General features: G+C 31.8%; 1 protein-coding gene across 3 annotated transcripts in view; it reads right to left on the bottom strand.

Annotated features, from left to right (window-relative positions):
• The window catches only part of Ccdc171 (coiled-coil domain containing 171), a 397,216-nt gene that overhangs the window by 155,995 nt on the left and 220,667 nt on the right, over nucleotides 1-20,554 (bottom strand). For all 3 annotated transcript variants that reach the window (XM_058586353.1, XM_058586352.1, XM_046467410.2), the window contains one exon: nucleotides 15,969-16,154. In XM_058586353.1, coding sequence (XP_058442336.1) covers nucleotides 15,969-16,154 — 186 coding nt within the window. The remainder of the gene's footprint in view (nucleotides 1-15,968; nucleotides 16,155-20,554) is intronic.

The following is a 20,554-nucleotide window of genomic DNA, read 5'->3' as shown; positions in this document are numbered from 1 at the left end:
CAGTCTGAAAGATTCTATGTGGTATAAAATTTGTAGCATTTACAGAAATTCTAAATAATGTATGTAAATGTACAGAAATTCTGAGTAACTTACATACACTTGAAAACTGGTTTTCAGACTGAAATGTATATTTCAGATAAAAATAAAACTATGTTGGAAAATAGTTGGTGCACCAAGTAAGCAAATGCCAACCGCAGCTGAAAAAGGTCAAAGTAGTGAAGAAAGAAATTTGGCTTGTGTATCACTGAGAAGTGGAGTCAACATTTCAATACCCTTGTAGAATTATTTGGTCTTTCTATTGCATTTTATAATCAAAAGTTTAAAAAGTAAAAATCTTCCTAGACCTAAACTTTAGTGAAAAGGAAAAGATCATAGGAAAAGTTGATTAAGATGAAAAGCAAAGATACCCTAAGGAAATAGTAGAACTTCTTCACAAAAAGCAAAACAAATAGAAGCCAGGGCAAGGGACAGAAAAGAAATCAAATCCAAAATACCCAAATACCCTCTAACTATAAAGGACTTTAATACCTTAACAAAAACAAAAGAAAGAAAGAAACCAAGGAAAGTCATACATATATACATACATACATTGATATTCAAGCTACCAGGAAAAACGTGATTTCAAACATTTTTTTAAAGGCAGTTTTGTAGACCTATTGATTCATTTTGCACATTTCAAGGTAAAGTAGTTACTTTGTAGTTGACTCAATAATATAACAAAGATCTCTCAGGAATCTGGATTCAACAAGAACCCTCTCTATTTTTTAAAGAAAACCAGAAGAGACATTAAAGCTCAAAACTAACTGGAATAAATGGTATCCAGGTACATGTGTTTAACATGCAACCTACTTAAGCAATAATCCCATTTTTCTTCCAAAACATAAGTCAATAAATCTTTCCTACTGCACTATAAATTCCAAGGTCACGGCCAGTGGTGATTATTAGCATAATTACAATGTAGAAATAATACCATTAAGCCTCCAGTTCCTGGTTTAATAAATTAATAGGAGTAGAAGATTAAAAAACTGTTGTCTTTTAATTCTCAGATATTAAAAAAAAATTCCTAGCATAGGCCTCTTCTTTTACATAATCTAACTTTTAGTTTTGTTTCCATTTGATCTTCAAAGTTGCTAATATTTTTTTAAAAGTACTTGCAAAGTACATTTTTGTGATTTAAAAAAATTTAAGGTATGGTTTTAAGTAGGGGGAAGAAAAGAGAAAAATTAGTAAACATCTGAAAATAATTAATTTAAAATATAATTAATCACTCAGCTTTAATGGAATTATTCAACAGGTTGCATCAATTTCTACATATTTTATATACTATACAAATTCTTACGCAGTATCTGAATCTTTTTCTTTCAAACTATAAATATGTACAATATCAATAAGTTCTTGAATGCCCTCCCGTATTCAATGGCTTTACTCTTGACTCCAAATAATGAATAGAGCCTAAGAATTTTAGAGAAAAAAATATTTCTTTCTCCTTTGTGATACTGTGAAAGACTTTGATGCATTTTTTTCCCCATGAGAAGAGAATGGCATCAAATAAGAATATCTAATTCCTACTGTCTGAATTTCCTTTAATTGGGGTCTTTATCATCAGAACTGACTGGAATGGCCAGGTAGCTATTTGGAGGCTTTAATTTAGGGAAGAGTTTCTTTTTTAATGTGCCTTCCTTTAAATAAGCATCAAACAGTAATGGAGAACTCAGAAAATAAATACCCTGCTCCTTCTTTTGTCACCAATAATGAATTATAATATGATTAAGGTTGTTTATGAACCCTCTACTGCTTATAGCATATCTGGCCTGTTTAAAGCTAAAGTAAATCTCAACAAGTCACCTAGCTCTGATGGATCTTTCATTTCTGTCTTCTTACAACTTTTCACCACCATAGGAGCAAATGGCAAAGACACTTTCTTGTAATGATATTTTTACTTTAAACTAGGTGTATTCAGTTAATGACTTAGCAATTCATGAAAATACAAAAACTGTCCAAAGGGCATTCCAGCAAGGGTTTTTCCAGGTACTATTACTATCACTGCGTAAGAACCATGGATATAGAAAATCACAAGTCTACAGGAATACCAACTCCTCAACCAAAGAAGACAGATTATTATTCCTAACTATCTCTATAAGATTTACCCAATCTCAGTCACTCAGTAGATTAAGTTTCATTTTTGATATTGCGATAACTGTTACACAAAGCTCTTGTTGAAGCATATATAACATGGATCTCTTTCACACCAAGTTTTGTAGCTTATTCTTACATCAGAGAGAAAACACAAGGTAAACAGATTGTTAGTACTTTGAGTTTTAGATGCTTCAGTCCTTAAAATTAGTAACTGAATTTCATGTCCCCCTGTTTATTTGAGCCCAAATCTTCAAATCTTTGTTTATATCTCTCTCTTCCCAGCTTTTTGTACTTTCAGAATCATGGCTTTCACTTCAGGTATACTTAAAGGGTCCTAATTTCTTTAAACTTCACTTGACTGTAGTCTTCCTTCAGGCTATAATGTTATCACTTATTTTTTTACTACCTTCATTACTCTATCATAATTAAAGTCTGTATCTACTATTTTCACTTCCCCTCTACATGTCAGATGTAACAAAAGTAGGAATTTTAAAGTTCACAGATCTAAATGCAAATTCCTACTCTACTATTTACTAGTTGAAGGAACTTGGTCAAATTACTAACTTTCCTCACTCTTCTTTATTTTAATTTGTGTGTGTGTGGTGTGTGTGTGTGGTGCTGGGGATTGAACCACATTCCTCACTCCTAACATTCTAATCTGCAAAAGAAAATTATGTTGCCTATATCACAGGTTTCTGTGAAGACTGAAAGCAGTGACATATTTGAGGAATCTATGAGAGAATCAGATACACTTAATAAACAATGTTCGCCAGTGCTTGCCATATGAAATCTGGCCTTTGGTCCCACCATTCTCCTTGCAGAAACTGAACTCCACATGACATTGTACAGTTCCCAGTTTCTCCTATATGCCAATCAAGAAGAAAACATACTTATGAGCCAAGGATATACATAAAGGTTGGTGGTCATTTTTTCCTATTAGTATAAACTAATTTTCTAAACTATTCTCTATTTTTAGAAAAGAGAAAAATAATGCAGAGAAAGATCATATTAACATAAATCCTAAGCCCCTTACTACCTACAATTTTTTTAAAAATTTATTTTCTAGTTGTAGTTGGACATAATACCTTTATTTTATTTATTAATTTTTATGTGGTATTGAGGATCAAACCCAAGGCCTTGCATGTACTAGGCGAGCACTCTACTACTGAACCACCACCCCAGCCCCTGACCACCTACAATTTGTACAAATAATATTCAGACTTCTGTAGCGCTCTTTACAATAAATGCATTTATTCTGTATTACACATAACTACAGAAATATTTGTTTCTCCCAAGAAGAGATGAGGACACAGAAATAGCTATTTGTTGAATAAATCTTTCTTTTGAAACCCATCTTCTTTTAAAGATTTTCTAGAGGGCTGGGGATGAAGCTCAGTGATAGAGCACTTGCCTAGCACCAGCTCAATCCCCAATACCACACACACACACACAAAAAGTGTTTCTATATATTAAACTAAGAATATATTACAAGCAGAAATATTTTAAACAAAATTTTCAACATGTATTCAAACTAACCACATAACATTTCTGGGTATAAAACATCTCTGAACACTCTCTCAATGGAATTCTTCACACATGACTTCTCTAGGTCCTCTTTTCTTCCCTCTCTTTACCTACCCTGCCTTCCAAATTTAGGTCTTTCCTTCACTTGTCTGAACTTTCGTTCATGTCTTAAAATATTTCATATACTCCTTATATCTTTAACAGTTTCCTATAATCAATTACACGTTTTCTCATTCAAATTTATAATTATCTCAAGCAAAATGAAAAACTGAAATCACAATATTTCACACATTTTCCAAACTGATTCTTCTACTCTATGTTTTTGTTGTTACCCATGTTAATTCTACAGGATAAACTATTTATTCATCTTTTACTCGTTGTATATTATTATATCCTCTATATTTACTATGACATGAAATCCTACTACTGAACACTTCTAAGAAAGAAAATTCCCCACCTCAGATTTTAAAAATAGTGGTTATAAAAAAAAAAAAAACCTAGGTGAATCCTTTTCTCATTCAGAGAAAAGCAGGTAAGGTATGAAGGATTTTAACATTAATTGCTCAGACACAAAGAAAAGATGGCATAGAAGCCAAAAAGGCTTTTTCAGTCACAACAAACTGGAGGTTCAAGAATCACGAGGTCTATGAACCAAGGTCTATGAACTAAGTTTGTTCTTAAAAGGAACAAACTTAGGGCACCCTCACCCAATTATAGCTTACTCAAACTAAAAGGACAAAAACACAAAATGAGGAATAATAAAAAAAAGAGGTAATAATATCAGATTTGGTTACCCTAATATATATGAAGCATTTCAAACTAAAATGAAAGATTTCTATGAAAATACGTATAGTTAGGCAACTGATTCAAGAAGGTCCAAAGTTCAGCTCAAGATGATATTTCTTTCTACCAAAACTCTGTTTTAGGAAGCAATGAGAGTTCAATGTGTAGGTTGAAGATGTGTACAGAAGAGTGATTCTCTACAACCTAAAAGAGAGTCAAGCTGGAAAACACAAGAACAATATAGGACAGGAGTAAATCAAGGTACAGAGGACAAAAATGAATTGAAAGATTATACTCAGAATGACCAACCACATCCACATGCCCTTCCGCCAATCATACAGAACCTATTATAAGCTGACATTTACCTGCAAGAGAGAAAAAAGAAGAAATTTATTCCATAAAACAAACCAAAAAAAAAATTGGATGAGTTCTCAAAGGGAGAAATGGGCAACTAGTTATGAGTGGTGGTACCAAAGAGTTAAGACCTACATATTCATTTAGGGTTGCATAGCCTAAGAGCAACCTCATGATCCATTAGGAAAGTGAATAAATCTGATGAAAGTCTTTCTTCTAGTTACTAGGGCTACAGAACAAATTACTCTAAAATGTAGTGGTATCATACTACTGTTTATTAAGGTCATGGGTTTCTTCCATCAGAAAACAGGGCAGGGCAGAGCAGGGTAGAGTATGGACTGTACCCTCAGCTGGAGGCTGGAACGTGAAATCATCTGAAGGCTCATTTACACATGTCTGACAGCTGCTGGTTGCTTGCTGCTTTAGACCTTAGCTGGGCCATTAGCTGAACACATGAATCCACATAGTTCACCATGTGACCTGAACCTCCTCAAAGAATGATAGCTGGATTCCAACAAAGAACAGAGAGAGAATATGAATGAGACAGAAGCCACATTGCCTTTTATGAAGTAGTCTCAAAAGTCACACAGTGTCACTCTCAATTTTAAAGAGAAGAAAGTAGACTCCACCTATGATGTGTGAATTGCAAGTTTCCAGAAGCACTTGTGAACTAGAAATATTGCCGTGGCCATTTTTGGAAAATAAAATCTTCCATAGCCTCCAACATGAAAAAAAATGGAATCAACATAAACAAATGGGAAAAAAAAATAAAGACCTCAAAAGAAAGAAAGAGAATTCAAGGAACTGAAGAGAACTTAAATATTTGCTTACTGTTTGTTAAACACACTATAAAAACTACAATTTAAGAATATTCAGAAACTAGTTTTAAAGACTGTTATGAAAAAAGAACAAGAAATTAAAGGTAATTCTTAGAAAATAAAATACAATCTTTCAACTGAAAGATTGAAGAAAAACTTGCACATTAAGATACTTCCAGAATTACTCCATTTTCCACTTCTAAATATTTAAACCAAGTTTTTTTTTAAAGAAGATTATCATAGAGAAAAAACAAAATGCACCAAATTTTAAAAGAAACTTGTATTGAAATAGGAAGTATCAGGGAGTTGGGCAGATTCTGGGTTCAAATTCTGACTCCAAAACCCACTAATATGTGACTTCAAACAAATTTAACATTAATTCTGATCCTTATTTTCTATTTATAATTTATAGTTGTTATAATTATATGCATTTGTCCATGTAATTGTGAGAATTACAAAGAATGTATGAAAAGCATATCATTCATAGTGGTTACATTATTAGCATGATTCAAGATCCTCATTAGATTTTAAAGGTATAACAGCCAATTTGCCTCTCTACCTACATCATTAAAGAAACTTTCTTCCTGAAAATGGTAGGACAACTGATCTACCTGCTGCATGATCTCATCTACTCCTTGTCTCTGTTTTCAGTTACCAGTCCTGTGGTTGGTGTTTTAAACACAGGAGCTTTTAACAATTTGAATTCTGCAAATGCAAGGTAAATGATAGGTTCTATTTCTAATAGCATGAACTGAGAAAAGCATTATCATATGAAATTCAGTCAGAGATGGAGGAAGAAGAAGCAATGAAGTTGATTCTTTGTCTTTTCTGCTTCCATATCACAAGAGAAAACTTGAGAGTTAAACAAAAGTAAATTCTTTCCATTTCTTCAATTAATATGAATTGTATTTTATATTAGTATATAAATATACAAATTATAAATATAATTTATTTACACAAAATGTAAAATTGTGTAGTATATGTGTATATATATGCACATAACTGAGTGAATACATGTAATAGATAAATATGTGAATGATGTAAAAACTGAAAAACCAGAATGTCATATTTTTTATTCAATAAAACAATAATTTTGATTATAAATTATAAATTTTATTTTTGAAAAGCTCAGAGAATACTGTGTAGACTGATTAATTCTGAATATAATAATGAGGGTTGACAAGGGAAAATCATATTCATTATCATGAAGTTTTCTTTAAGTGGGCAACATATGACAGGTAGCAGGATATGCACATTTTCAAGTATAAAAATGACTATTTTAAAAACTAACATAAGATTAATTTTGTTAAAAGGCAAATAATTTTTACTGTTATAAAAATATTCCTTTGACATGTAATAAATATCATGTTTATCAACTTTCCCTTAAAATAAGTGTAAAGCAGTTTGCTTTTAAGTATAAAATACGAAAATCCAATGGTATAACAAATTAAAATTACAAATTTTCAACAGTAACACTCCTAAAAACTATGGATAACCCCAACAGAATCCAGACTTTTAAATAATGTTAAAAACGTTGCTGGGCACAGTGGCACATACATACCTGTAATCCCAGCAGCTCGGGAGGTTGAGGCAGGAGGATCGTTGAGTTCAAAGCCAGCCTCAGCAAAAGCGAGGTGCTAAGCAACTCAGTGAGACCCTATCTCTAAATAAAAAATACATAACAGGGTGGGGATGTGGCTCAGTGATTGAGTGTCCCTGAGTTCAATCCCTGGTACCAAAAAAAAAAAAAGAAAGAAAGAAAGAAAGAAATGTTGCAAACATATTTAGCTTCTGTATAAAGCAACTTCATCGTGTATATTGTCCAGTTCTTTGCTATTATTTCTGTATCTTCATTTGTACAATGCAAGCAATAATACTTATCTCTTAACATGTTGTGACTGTTTACTAAAATAATCAAAGTGGATTGCAAGATGTCTAACAAAAGTATATGTGCTCAGTAATGTTCTCTTTTCTCAAACGATCCTACAAATAACAAATTAACTTTACATAAAATCAAATGAACAAAAAACACACCCATGGAGGGGATCATTGCTCCTCTTTATGCTTAATGCAAAAAAAAAAAACATACCTTTTACTATCTATCACACTCAATAAAGGTTATTGGTTTTGATTTGTTAATGGTATTTTAATGACAACACCCAATAATACCCAATGCTAACAAGAATGGAATTAGACAAGTACTCTTTTAACATCCTCCAGCAAAACCCTAATCTGAAAAAAAAAAAAACTATCAATTGCCTTAAAAGTAAATTTAAAAACAACAACACAAAACTTCAAAATATCTGTATTTTTTTCTCTATGCTTCTTCAGTTCTGAGTATATAATAAATTATACAAAGTTACATGATGCTCATCTTAAGGTTTTTTTTTTGTAGTTGTATATAAACAGAATGCCTTTTTTTTAATTGTTTATTTTTATGTGGTGCTAAGGATGGAACCCAGTGCCTTACATATGCTAGGCAAGCGTTACAGCCTCAGCCCCTAATCTTAAGTTTTAACAATGAGAAAATAATAATAAATCTGAAGATCCAATAATAGAAAAATAGTTAAGTACATTTTAGCACATTCATGAAATGGAATATTACATGGCTCATTAAAATAAATTTTAAACAATCTTAATAACTGTTACTAAATAGTAATCCCATTCACCCAGCTGCTAAGGATCATTCTTGATTCCTCTCTCTCATATTTACATGTAGTCCCAATAGAAAATTCTTACCACACTGTTCTAAGCCAACATCCTATCTTATCTGGTTTATACTGTTAGTTTCCTAACTAGTTTGTTTCCACTTTTGCATATCTACAGTCTGTATTCTAATAGATACCAGAATGATTCCTTGAGATTATAAATGAAAATAATGATGCTCTTCTGCTAAAAACATAAAATACAAAGTTATATACTTTAGGTTTATTTTCCAAAATATTAATTATGGTTATATGTGAATAATGGGATTGTATACAAGTTATTTTTTTCTATTTTTTCTTATAATGAGCATGTTTAGTCAAAAAAATATAAATTGAGATAATGTAAAAATTTTACAAAAAGCTAAACTGTATAATTAAAAATATTTTAAGTCATTTTAAAAATGTGATCAAAAATCAAAGGTTAGTACTTACTTAAAAAGCATAATAAGTCTAATTTCAAATTAGTACTCATTGAGAACAAAGCTGGATGTAGGAAAAAAATTTAAAAATTACATGAGAACATGCACTCTGAAAACAGGAAACTATCATGTCATAAGTTTAAACAGAAAAGTTTCCTATCATTACATTTTTCTGTTGTTCAGGCTAAAAATAAGAATGACAACTTTTTATGACTCTTCTAGCTTCTCGCATGAAACTTCACCATTAAATTATTATTTATAAAAAGGGATATGAGAGCTGTTGTCTTCTTAATTCTTTTTCCCCGACCTTGAAATATAATTGACTACCCTATAGGTCTCAATGGTGTAAGTCATTAGGAAGATAAAAATATATGGGATTAAGGTAAAAAATGATAAGACTTTTAAATTAAGTACTGATGTTAATAATCCTACTTTGTGAAAATGGATTATGTGGGAGAAGCTAATTATTATTATAATCAGAGTCTGGCAACTAAAAGATCTTTAAATTTTTTAAAGAAAATAAATTTTGAGGTTCTTTTGTTTAAAGTTTACTAGAAAAAATATAACTATTCAAAATTAGGTAAATACATTATTTCATGCATCGTTCATATTATAAATCCTCAGAGTATGGCAAATAATTTTATCAGTAATACAAAAAAGTTAAGACATTATCAAAATAAAAAGCTAAATATTCATAAAATGCAACCCTTTGCTACAATTACTACAAAGACTTCAAAAAAATCTTTGTAAATTACTCCACTTAAAATTTGAAAAATATATTCTTTTCTCTTTACTTCTTCTCCAGCAACAGCCTAAGTATATTAAGTTTTAAAATGGAAAACTATAAGCACAGAATTCATTTTGTATTAAAATTGAAGCATGGGTAAAGAAAAAGCCAAAGCAACTGCAGGAAAGTCAGGAATGATACTGGGAGTTAGGAAGAGACATAAGTAAAACCCCGCCAGGCTGCTAACAGCTTGATGGGATGAAAGACAACACAGCAGAAATACACAGAGGACAGAAAACTACGATGGGACACATGCTGGATCAGGGTTAGACAAAGGAACTATTTGGTAGACTATGTGAATAAATCTTTATTATTTCCTCCCAAGTCAATCTCTCTCAAGAAAAGACTAGGATTTTTCATGGACAAAATTACAAACTGTGATAATTCAAAGAACCTTAGATTTAGTAACAATTTCAGAAGCTCTCGTCCATTATTATATCAAAAATCTCACCAATCATAGGTTATAGGTTTTCTTATAATTAACTTCAATACATATTCTTTACAAAGTCAAGTACTGTACTTTCTACACAGTAGGGGACTCAAATACAAATATTAATTAGATGATCAGAATTTATTTTTAAGAAAGATAAATCAGAATATAATTTACAACTTCACTAAAAAATTCTATACCTGATGATTCTATAAACACAAAAATATTTTAAATCTTCTATAAAAAATAAACACATCTAGTGCATTGTAGATGAAATTGAAAGTTACAAGGATTACATAGATACGTAATTTTTCCCAGGAAAACTATATAGTTCTACAATCCTAAATTATATGTTCATTCTTAATTTCGAATTTGCTAGAGAGAAAAATGAAAAAGATCTCATTTCATATGATAAATGTCATTTCACAAATGTCATCATATCACTCACTGTACTATTTCCATTGTTTGTTACAATTCACAAATTGATGTCATTTTCTAAATTTTTATGTATAGGAGTCTAAACTACCCTGTACCCTAACCCCACCAGCATATTCTCTATGAGCCTATGGTTCATTTTTAACAGATTATGCAGATTATTATAATATACACTAAGTCAAAGGTGTATATTATCAAATTATTATTTGTAGACTAACCGAGAGGAATCAACTCACTTTGAAACAATGGAATGTATATTTCAGAAGATGAGTCCAATCCAAGGCTGATAACAGTTACAAATACCAAAATTATTTGGGGAGATTCAGGGGCTATTTAGATGCTTTATTTTCCTCATATATGAGGAAAATACGGATGACAGAAATTAATACCAGAAAAATTATCTCTTGGAATAATAAATAAAAATTTATTTTAAAGTACCTGATTTCAACATCTCTAGTATTTCTCTTATTTTTAATTTGTTTTTTATACTAATTTGTTATATATGACAGCAGAATGTATTACAATTCATATTCCACATATAGAGCACAAGTTTTCATATCTCTGGTTATATACAAAGTATATTCACATCATTCATGTCTTCATACATGTACTTAGGGTTTTATTATTGTTTACAATCCTTTAAAAATGTGAAAACCAAGCCAGGGTGTGGTAGTGCACACATGTAATCTCAGCAACTGTGGCAGCTGAGACAGGAAGACTGCAAGGCCAGGCTCAACAAGTTGGTGAGGCCCTAAGCAACTTGGTGAAATCCTGTCTCAAAATTTCAAAAATAAATTAAAAAGACTGGGGATGTAGCTCAGTTGTTAAGCACTATTGGGTTCAATCCTCAGTACCATAAATAAATAAATACGTAAATACATAACCACTCTTAGTTCACAGGCTATACAAACACGGGCCATAGTCTGCCAATAGCTGATATCATTCAACATGCTAACAGAATGAGAGGAGGAAAATCATATGCTTATCTCAAAAGATTCATAAAAATATATTTTATAAAAACATCCAACGTCCATTCATGATTTTTAAACATGCATAATTTAGGAAGAGAACTCTTTTCACTCAATAAGGATCACCAACTAAAAACCATAACAAACTTCTTTCTTAATGGAGAAATCATAGATTCTGTTTAAGATTGAGAATGAGATAAGGATGCCCAAAGTTTCTACTTATATTCCACACTGTACTATAGCAAGCGTAGTAAGGTATGTGGGAGCTAGGGGGAGGGTGACTAAAGACATAAGGTTTGAAAAGGAAAAAATAAAACTGTCAGTATAAAATAAATGTGTGTCTCTGCAGAAAGCCTTAGAAAGTACAGATAAAGTACGCAGAATGACAAAAAGAGTTCAGCATTATGGCTATATAGAAGATTAATACATCTGTTCATGTGTTAGTTACTTGGTTGATCTTACTCTGCAGGGTTACCTGAAGGAACTAAATTAGGCAAGCTTTCTTCCAAAGAGAATTTTGCATTAGCTTCTGCCTAGAGCAACAGGACACTAGTGACCTAGGATTATCCCTTTCAGGTTAATAGGCAATTCCTTAATGTCCGAGTCTCAGGTTCAAGCTCCTATATACTGGTGAAGCCTAAAGCTTAGTCTTCTACTTGCAACATAGCTATTGGTATTTGCCTCCAGGGCAAACCTAGCATTTGTTTGCTAACTTTGATTTCTACACACTGGGGTTTGTCGGTGGGGTTGTTTATTATATTTCTGTCCTAGAAGATTTCCTTTACTTCTTAATGCACTACTGTTACTACAAGAAGGGTCTTATCCAAGACCTAGCAGTGTTATAATGGAAAGAAGACCATTTTGAGCATCTGGTTTAAAGTTTGTTTTATAAAAATTATCACATATTAAAAAATGATTAAAAACAAAATTCCAAAATGTTAACAATGGTTGTTTCCAGATAACAAATTATAGGTAACTTCTTTTCTCTTCTGATTTTTCCATTTATGATCTTATTTCATTTCATAAAGAAGAAACAATACATTCTATTTTTCAAAAGATGTTATATACAGAACATGGTTAAAAGAAAGAACTACTTTTTAAAGTATTATCAAAAACACGAAAGACGTATAATCCCAGTGACTCGGGAGGCTGAAGCAAGAGGATCACGAGTTCAAATTTAGCCTCAGCAACTTAGCGAGGCACTAAGCAACTCAGTGAGACCCTGACTCTAAAGAGAATACAAAAAGAGCCAGGGATGGGTTCAGTAGTTAAGTGCCCCTGAGTCAATCCCTAGTACCAAAACACACACAAAAACAGACACACACGAATACACACACATGTAAATGTTTATTAAACATATAATTGCTTTTCAAATAGTATCTTAATTCAATTTCATAAAAATACTGTAACTTAAGTATCATTATCCCTATTTTTGTGGAAGAGGAAACTAAGGTTCAGAAAGGTTAAGTAATTTGCTGGAGTGAAAGACCTGGGATTTTAATTCAAGAATACTTGTTCCAAGGCCAGTGCTTTTTTCCACTGAACCATGCTGCCTCCCTCAGGAGAGCATTTTCACATTATCACCTGCTAATTCTAATTAAGAGACAGTAATTAAACAATTCTCCACTCCTGACAACAATATTTAAGCTACTGGTACTTTAAAGAAATTAATATGAACAGCTCTTTATCTGCTGGAAGATATGATACTTAAATATAAACTACAAACTATCATAGGAAGAAAAGGCTCCAATATGATAGTTAGATGCTTTTTCAAAGCATAGTGAATCACAATATCTATTAATAGGACATGAAACATTAAAATGTTGTTTAATTAGCAATACACATAAAAAATGTTCAATTTGACTAATACTTAAAAGAAATACAAATAAGAGTAACAATGACATATCTATCAAATTTGGCAAAAAAAAAATTAAGTATTAATAGCCAGGTTAGGCAAAAAGTACACATCTCATACACCTTAGAAGATCATAGAATTGACAAAAACTTACTATAAGCTGCTTGATAATATTCACCCATTATAAATGTTTGTGTCTTTTGACCTAGTAATTCCTAGGATTTTACCCTGAGGAAATAATCACAGATATGTGTATAAAGATTATAGGGTTAATCTTAACTTCTTATAACACCAAAAAGGAGGAAGAGGAGGGGAAATTTGTGGAATGAATCTAAACCCATAATAATAAATAAGGCTAATAAATTATGTACTTTCCAATGGTTACCAGAGGCTGAAATGGAGGGCAGGAGTTAGTCAAATGGTACAAAGTTGCAATTAGACAGTGGAATAAATTCTGGTAATCTATTACAAGGAAACTATTGTAAATAATGTATTGTATATTTCAAAAATTTTAAGAGTGGATATTAGATGTTCTCACCAAAAAGAAATGATGTCTGTGAGATGACAGATTTGTCAATTAGCGTGGTCAGCCCACAACACGTACAAGTATCAAAATATTGAAATATAATTTTGTCAATTAAAAAGAAAAAGAAAAAAGGGAGAATTACATGCATTCAAAAGAATTCAATCAGCCATTAGAGATGATGATACTTCATTAGCATGTGACATTTACCACCAAGGAAAGAAATTATTGACATTCTTGACATGGTTTTTATAAAAAAGTAAGTAAAACAATAATATGAGTCTGACTGTATTTTTATTAACCTATATTTGGTTATATTTCTGTATTTTCAAATTAAAAACTATAACATGTATCAAAATTTTAGCAGTAGATATATCTATTGGTATGACTTGAGTTTGTTTTAATTTTAATTTTTCTTCATCTATATTTTCTTATTTTTCTACAATAGTGATTACTTGTATTTTTAAAAAAAGAAAATAAAAATTGATATCCTTTAATTATCGATTGGTTAACCAGACCACTCAGTCTACTACTATGTGATACAAATAAGTTACAAAGCAATATATAAGTACATTCTCATTTATGTAACTAAATTATATATATATTACTTCTAACCATTTGAAATTGCCGTCATGTGTCTGTTTTTCACTTTAAAATCAGCAATTTCAAATGGTTCATTGTAATACTTTTATTTTAAAAAATAAATTCTAAAATATTAGTAGTATTCTGTGAGGGTTTTTTTTCCTTCCTTAAGGGCATCTATATTTCCCTCTTAAATTCATTTATATTTACTTCTTTTAGATTTTAATATTTTCCAATTTTTCCAAAAATTAAATCCCAGTTTCAATATTACTGGCAGGAGACCTTGAGTAAGTCAACTGCCTTCAAAAACAATAATTATAATAGTCCTATTTCCAAGGTTAGTTTTAGAATGAAATATAAGATAGGGCTCGGGCTGGGGCTCAGTGGTAGAGCACTTGCCTAGCACGCTTGAGGCACTGGGTTCAATCCCCAGCATTACATTAAAAAACTAAATAAACAAAATAAAGGTATTGTGTTCATCTACAACTAAAAATATTTTTTTAAAAATTATGCCCTCTTCAACAATTCTGCCTTCCTTTATTTATTAAAAAAATGAAATAAGATAATTCATGCAGGGACAATGACACAGATTATGGCACATGTGTGCTGTGCATCTATATAATGTGATAATCAGGAACTTCCTGGATCTTTCACTTACTAATGGTAGTCCTAGTTATATAACCTCTCTGTATCTCAGTTTTCTTATCAACAAAATGGAAATAACTCCACGGTTTGTGTGATGTTCACATGACATAATAAAGATTTAATATGGCATTCCTGCCAAACAGGAATTTCTCAATAAATTTTGGCTATTTTATTATTAGTAGTGATGGTATTTAAGTATTAGAATAAACATACATCGTTTGTTTAGTTATTTACCAATTCTGAATTAATATTAGTTATATACCAACTCTGAGTTATATATCAATCCTAAGTTGACTGATTGCATTACTAGTATGATACCTGAAATAGAGGCAATATTATTTTTAATTTCCTGGATTTAGTTCCATCCTAGTATGTATAACCTCACTAGCAAAAAATCCTCAAGTAGTAAAATTAAAAACAAGAATTCTCCTATACTTTATAACCAACATTTCCAAAAGAAAAAAAAATACTGCAGTCCTAAATCTAGTAATGAAATTCTCTAAACAAAAAGTCATAGATTATAACTTCCCTTTTCCTTCTAAATACAATTGCCAAGAATATATGACAACGAGAACAAATCTTTCTAACCAAATCTCCCTCCTATCCAAATGTGCATTTACTATATAAGAATTAGAGAGACCTAGATCCGAACCCTCCAGAATCCAAAAGATATGTGGAGTTTCCAAAGTCCAGGAGGCACAAAACAAGAATAGGAAAAAAACAAGAAGAAACAAGGAAGATAAAATAAACAAAATAAAAATTAATGTTGGAAAAATCTCCACTTTGTTTTCAACCAGCCAGTGAAGCCTACTTTCACATTTTCAATACATCTGAATGTATGTTTATAACTGAGGATGAAATGAGAGTTCATTCATTCCATTCTTATAAGCTCTTATACAATAAAATTTCACACCTTGGGACCTAGTCCCTATTCAGGAGGTATACATGAATCCCCCCTAAGATCCAAATAGGAAATAAGCCTTCTGGGAGAGATGCTCTCCTACCTTAACAGCTTCTCCCAGAGTTTGGTTTTTGTCAGCTTCCTCACTGGAGTGCAATTCAAGTCTGTAATTCAGCTCCTGTAGTTGTTGTGCCTGTTCATTCAAAAGCATTTGTGCCTGCTGCTCCCGAAGCAATGCATTATTTAGTTCTTCACATGCACTTTCAAATTTCTCATGGGTGATCAATTTCTTTTAAAAGAGGGGAAAAAAATCAGTTACAATCTAACTGCACTGTTATATCATTTTATCTTCAGAACTATATTTGTTAACATAATATAATGCAAACATTTCTAAGTATTCAATGCAAGAAAAAATATAATTTGTTTTTATTAATTTCATAAGATAAAAATATGGTTGGTTTTTAAAGCACAAAGTCATACTTCCAAAGTAAGCATTTTTAGTAAAAAAAAATAAAAAAGGTTCAAAAACATTCCAAATTCTGAATTAACCCATGATGCCCAGTTTAAATCTTAATACATAAACACTTTTTATAAAGATTATGATTATGGGACTTAAAAACTTTAACCAATTCCTAGGCTTTCAAATGATAATCTGAAAATATGTGTTTAGTGTTAGTTTTCAGATTTCCCCAAATGTTCTTGGCAAGTTCTCACCAGATCATACATCCCCCATTGCCACCCCCATTCACACTATCATACTATCTTGTTTTATTTTCCTCACAGCAACTGTCATTATCGGATTAACCACACTTTTAAAAAATTGCCTAGCCATACCCTGTCACCAACCACACATGCAAGGATGTACTTCCACTGAGCTTTCTCACCCAATACACAAAAGAGGGCCTGGGCTAAGCAAGTGCTTGTCCTTATTTGTTGAATGAAAAAATATTCATATACAAACATCTGCCAATGAAACTATATGTCATAACATACAACATGATTTTTTACAACATCATAACTACTTTGGAGGGCAGTGCTGTAAAATAAACTAATGACAGTCCCACACAGGGGTCACCCGTGAAGGCACATGAGGTCCAGGGCAAGATACACTTGAATATCTTCTGTTCAAAACATTTAAACAAGCAACTAGCTACAACAAATAGGAAACATCTTGGATCTTGAAGTACAAATGAGAATGTTTCATAAACGGAAGGTAATAGGCAATGTAGTTGGAAAACGAGGAATAACATGCAGGCCACTTAGTCACACTAAGTAAACTTATACATCTATTTAAATGTACAACTTTATCATTGTTAAAAAGGATTTGAAGTAGATTAACATAACTAACCATAAATGTAAAGTAATTTGAACTTTAAAAAAATCTAGAAAGGGAGAGCAGAATAAGATCTTATTAAATCTATGCACCTAGAATGTAGGATTATTACAGTTGAATGTAGACTTTATATCTAACTTTTCTGATGAGAGAAAAAAAATAGAAATGTACAGAACTAGAAATGCTAGAACTGAATTTGAGAGTATATAGAATGGGCCCTTCTATATTATAATATGTAGCAAACCAGTTTTGTTTTTAAAGCAATTGACTTTTACTTCCTTTTTCAATGATATATAAAATGCATTCATCACCACTGATGAAATTTTAGAAGGGGAAATTAAAGTATAAAATAGATGCTTAATACTTTGCCTAAGTTAATATAAAGTAATGAGAATGTAGACAAAGAATAAAGGAAAGTTGTCTTGTTTCCTGGAGTCACCTAGTAAAGGTTTATCTATATATCACTGATATATCTTTGGTGTTTAGATCTTACAAAACACTCATCTTTTCATTCCCTCTTAACCTCTGGCTTACTTCTCCATATTATCCTAATATAACCAAACTCTGCTTCACTACATCAGTCCTCACAGCCTCCTCTCAGCACTCTAGCTCTATACTACTTTTTTAAATTATTTTTTATTTATATATGACAGCAAAATGTATCACAATTCTTATTTTTCATATCTCTGGTTGTATACAATTTGTGTCTTCATACATGTACTTTGAATAATAATGTCCATCACATTCCACCATCATTTTAACGCCATGCCCCCTCCTTTTCCCTCCCACCCCTTTGCCCTATCTAGAGTTCCTCTATTCCTCCCATGCTCCCCCTTCCTACCCCACTATGAATCAGTCTCCTTGTATCAGAGAAAACTTTTGGCATTTGGTTTTTTGGGATTGGCTAACTTCACTTAGCACTATCTTCTCCAACACCATCCATTTACCTGTAAATGCCATGATTTTATTCTCTTTTATTGCTGAGTAATATTCCATTGTGTATATAAGCCACATTTTTTAATCCATTCATCTACTGAAGGGCATCTAGGTTAGTTCCACAGTTTGGCTATTGTGAATTATGCTGTTATAAACATTAATGTGGCTGTGTCCCTGTAGTATGCTGTTTTTAAGTCCTTTGGGTATAGACCGAGGAAAGGGATAGCTGGGTCAAATGGTGGTTCTTTTCCCAATTTTCCAAGAAATCTCCAGACTGTTTTCCATATTGGCTGCACCAATTTGTAGTCCCACCAGCAGTGTATCATGTGGGATTAGGCCCCAATTTCCTTAACAAGACTCCTTTGGCACAGAATTAAAATCAAGAATCAATAAATGGGATGAACTCAAACTAAAAAGTTTCTTCTCAGCAAAAGAAACAATCTGTAAGGTGAACAGAGAGCCTATATCTTGGGAGCAAATCTTTACCTCTCACACATCAGGCAGAGCACTAATCTCTAGGGTATATAAAGAATTCAAAAAGCTAAGCACCAAAAAAAATATCAATCAATAAGTGGGCCAAGGACCTGAAGGACTTCTCAGAAGATGATATGCAATTAATCAACAAATATATGAAAAAAATGTTCATCATCGCTAGCAATTAGAGAAATGCAAATCAAAACTACTCCAAGATTTCATCTCACTCCAGTCAGAATGGCAACTATTAAGAATACAACCAACTGGGACTGAGGTTAACATGGCTCAGCGGTAGAGTGCTCTCCTGGCACATGTGAGGCACTGTGTTCAATCCTCAGCATCACATAAAAATAGAAACAAATAAAAATAAAGGTAATATGTCCAACTACAACTTTAAAATATATATTTTTTTTAAAAAAAAGAATACAAACAACAATAAGTGTTGGCGAAGATGTGGGAGAAAAGGTCCACTCTATCTACTTTTTAACATTCCTCTGTTTTCCAAGTCTTGAGAATAGGTATTTTTTATCTCTTCCTTCTTTTATTTCTTGTGTTGTTTTAAATTATCCCTTCTTATCATCAAATCATTCTGTCCTTCTCAATCCACTTGACCTCTATAAATCATGATCCCCACTATTTTGCAAGATTTCCTTTATGTTAACAAAATGTGTTTTTTCTTCCCACTCCTCCAAAAATTTTTATTTACCTAAAAAAAAAAAAAAAAAAAAAAAAAAACCAGCTAATTTTAGCCTGTGCCTTACCCATCCATCATTCTCACAAACTCAATTCTGTTTACAATTCTGGAATTAAACAGGATTAAACAAATACTGTAATGTAGAATAAGAAAAATATGATGTGTAAAAGGAATTTTGAGGCACTAATAAACAAAACAAAACAACAACAAAACACTTGAAAATTTAGCTGTTAAAGAACAACTGCCAGTAGATGAACACAGTATTCCAAAACAACAAAAGCTCTGAATAGCTTTTGGCAGGCAGGATGTTTCCTTTTAGACCAACTGTAAAGAAGCTATTTCTTTCTTTCTTTCTTTCTTTTTTTAAATATACTTAGCCTGAAATCAGTGAAAGACAACTGTTGCAACCACACTCCCCAATTTTTTTTAGAAAAAAAATACCATCTTTTTCCATCTATATGTTTTTTTGGTGGTTTTTGGTTTTTTGGTTTTTGTTTTGTTTTGTTTTGTTTTGTTTTAGTTTTAGATGGACACAATATCTTTTATTTTATTTCTATGTGGTGCTGAGAATCGAACCCAGTGCTTCACACATGCTAGGCAAGCACGTTACCACTTGAGCCACATCCCCAGCCTAATGTTTTTAATAAAATAATTATTTGTTTATACAGTTAGTATAAATGTTAACCATTATAGTGAAGTGGTCAAAAGCATAAACTTAGGAGCCATACTACCCAGGTTCAAATCCTAACATTTCCATTCCCTATGTGACTTTGGCCAAGTGGCTTAGCTGTTCTGTGACCCATACTCTTCATCTATAAAATATGGATAATAATAGTATTTAACTATTAAGTTATAGGAGATTATTATGGGGATGAAGTGAATCAACAACTGTAAAACAATTAAGGTCAGTGCCTGATACATGATCTTAAATGTTACAAATCATTACTTTATTACTTAAAATAGTATGCCAAAAATATAAAAATTATAGACTTCATTCCTTCAATTATTACTTTAATTAAACCTTTTATTCCTACACTTCAGAGGAAGCAATTCACATTAAACATTTCCTGAAACATATTCTTAGGCTTTGCTGAAAGTCAGTTAATTAGAAGAAAAACCTTACAAGAAGATTCTGTCGCCTCCCACCAAATTTTCTTCAAATTCTAATCTTTTTCTCCAGATTCTGGAAATTGAGCCCTGATTACTAATCAAAAATAAAATGTTGCCAAGCACAGTGGCACATGCCTGTAAT

The sequence above is a fragment of the Marmota monax genome, unplaced genomic scaffold (assembly GCF_021218885.2).
Source record: "Marmota monax isolate L192 unplaced genomic scaffold, Marmota_monax_Labrador192_F-V1.1 WCK01_AAM20220418_F8-fsc00033, whole genome shotgun sequence".
Classification (NCBI taxonomy): Eukaryota; Metazoa; Chordata; class Mammalia; order Rodentia; family Sciuridae; genus Marmota; species Marmota monax.
Note: the sequence above shows the minus strand (reverse complement) of the source record. Positions and strands in the feature narration are given on the sequence as shown.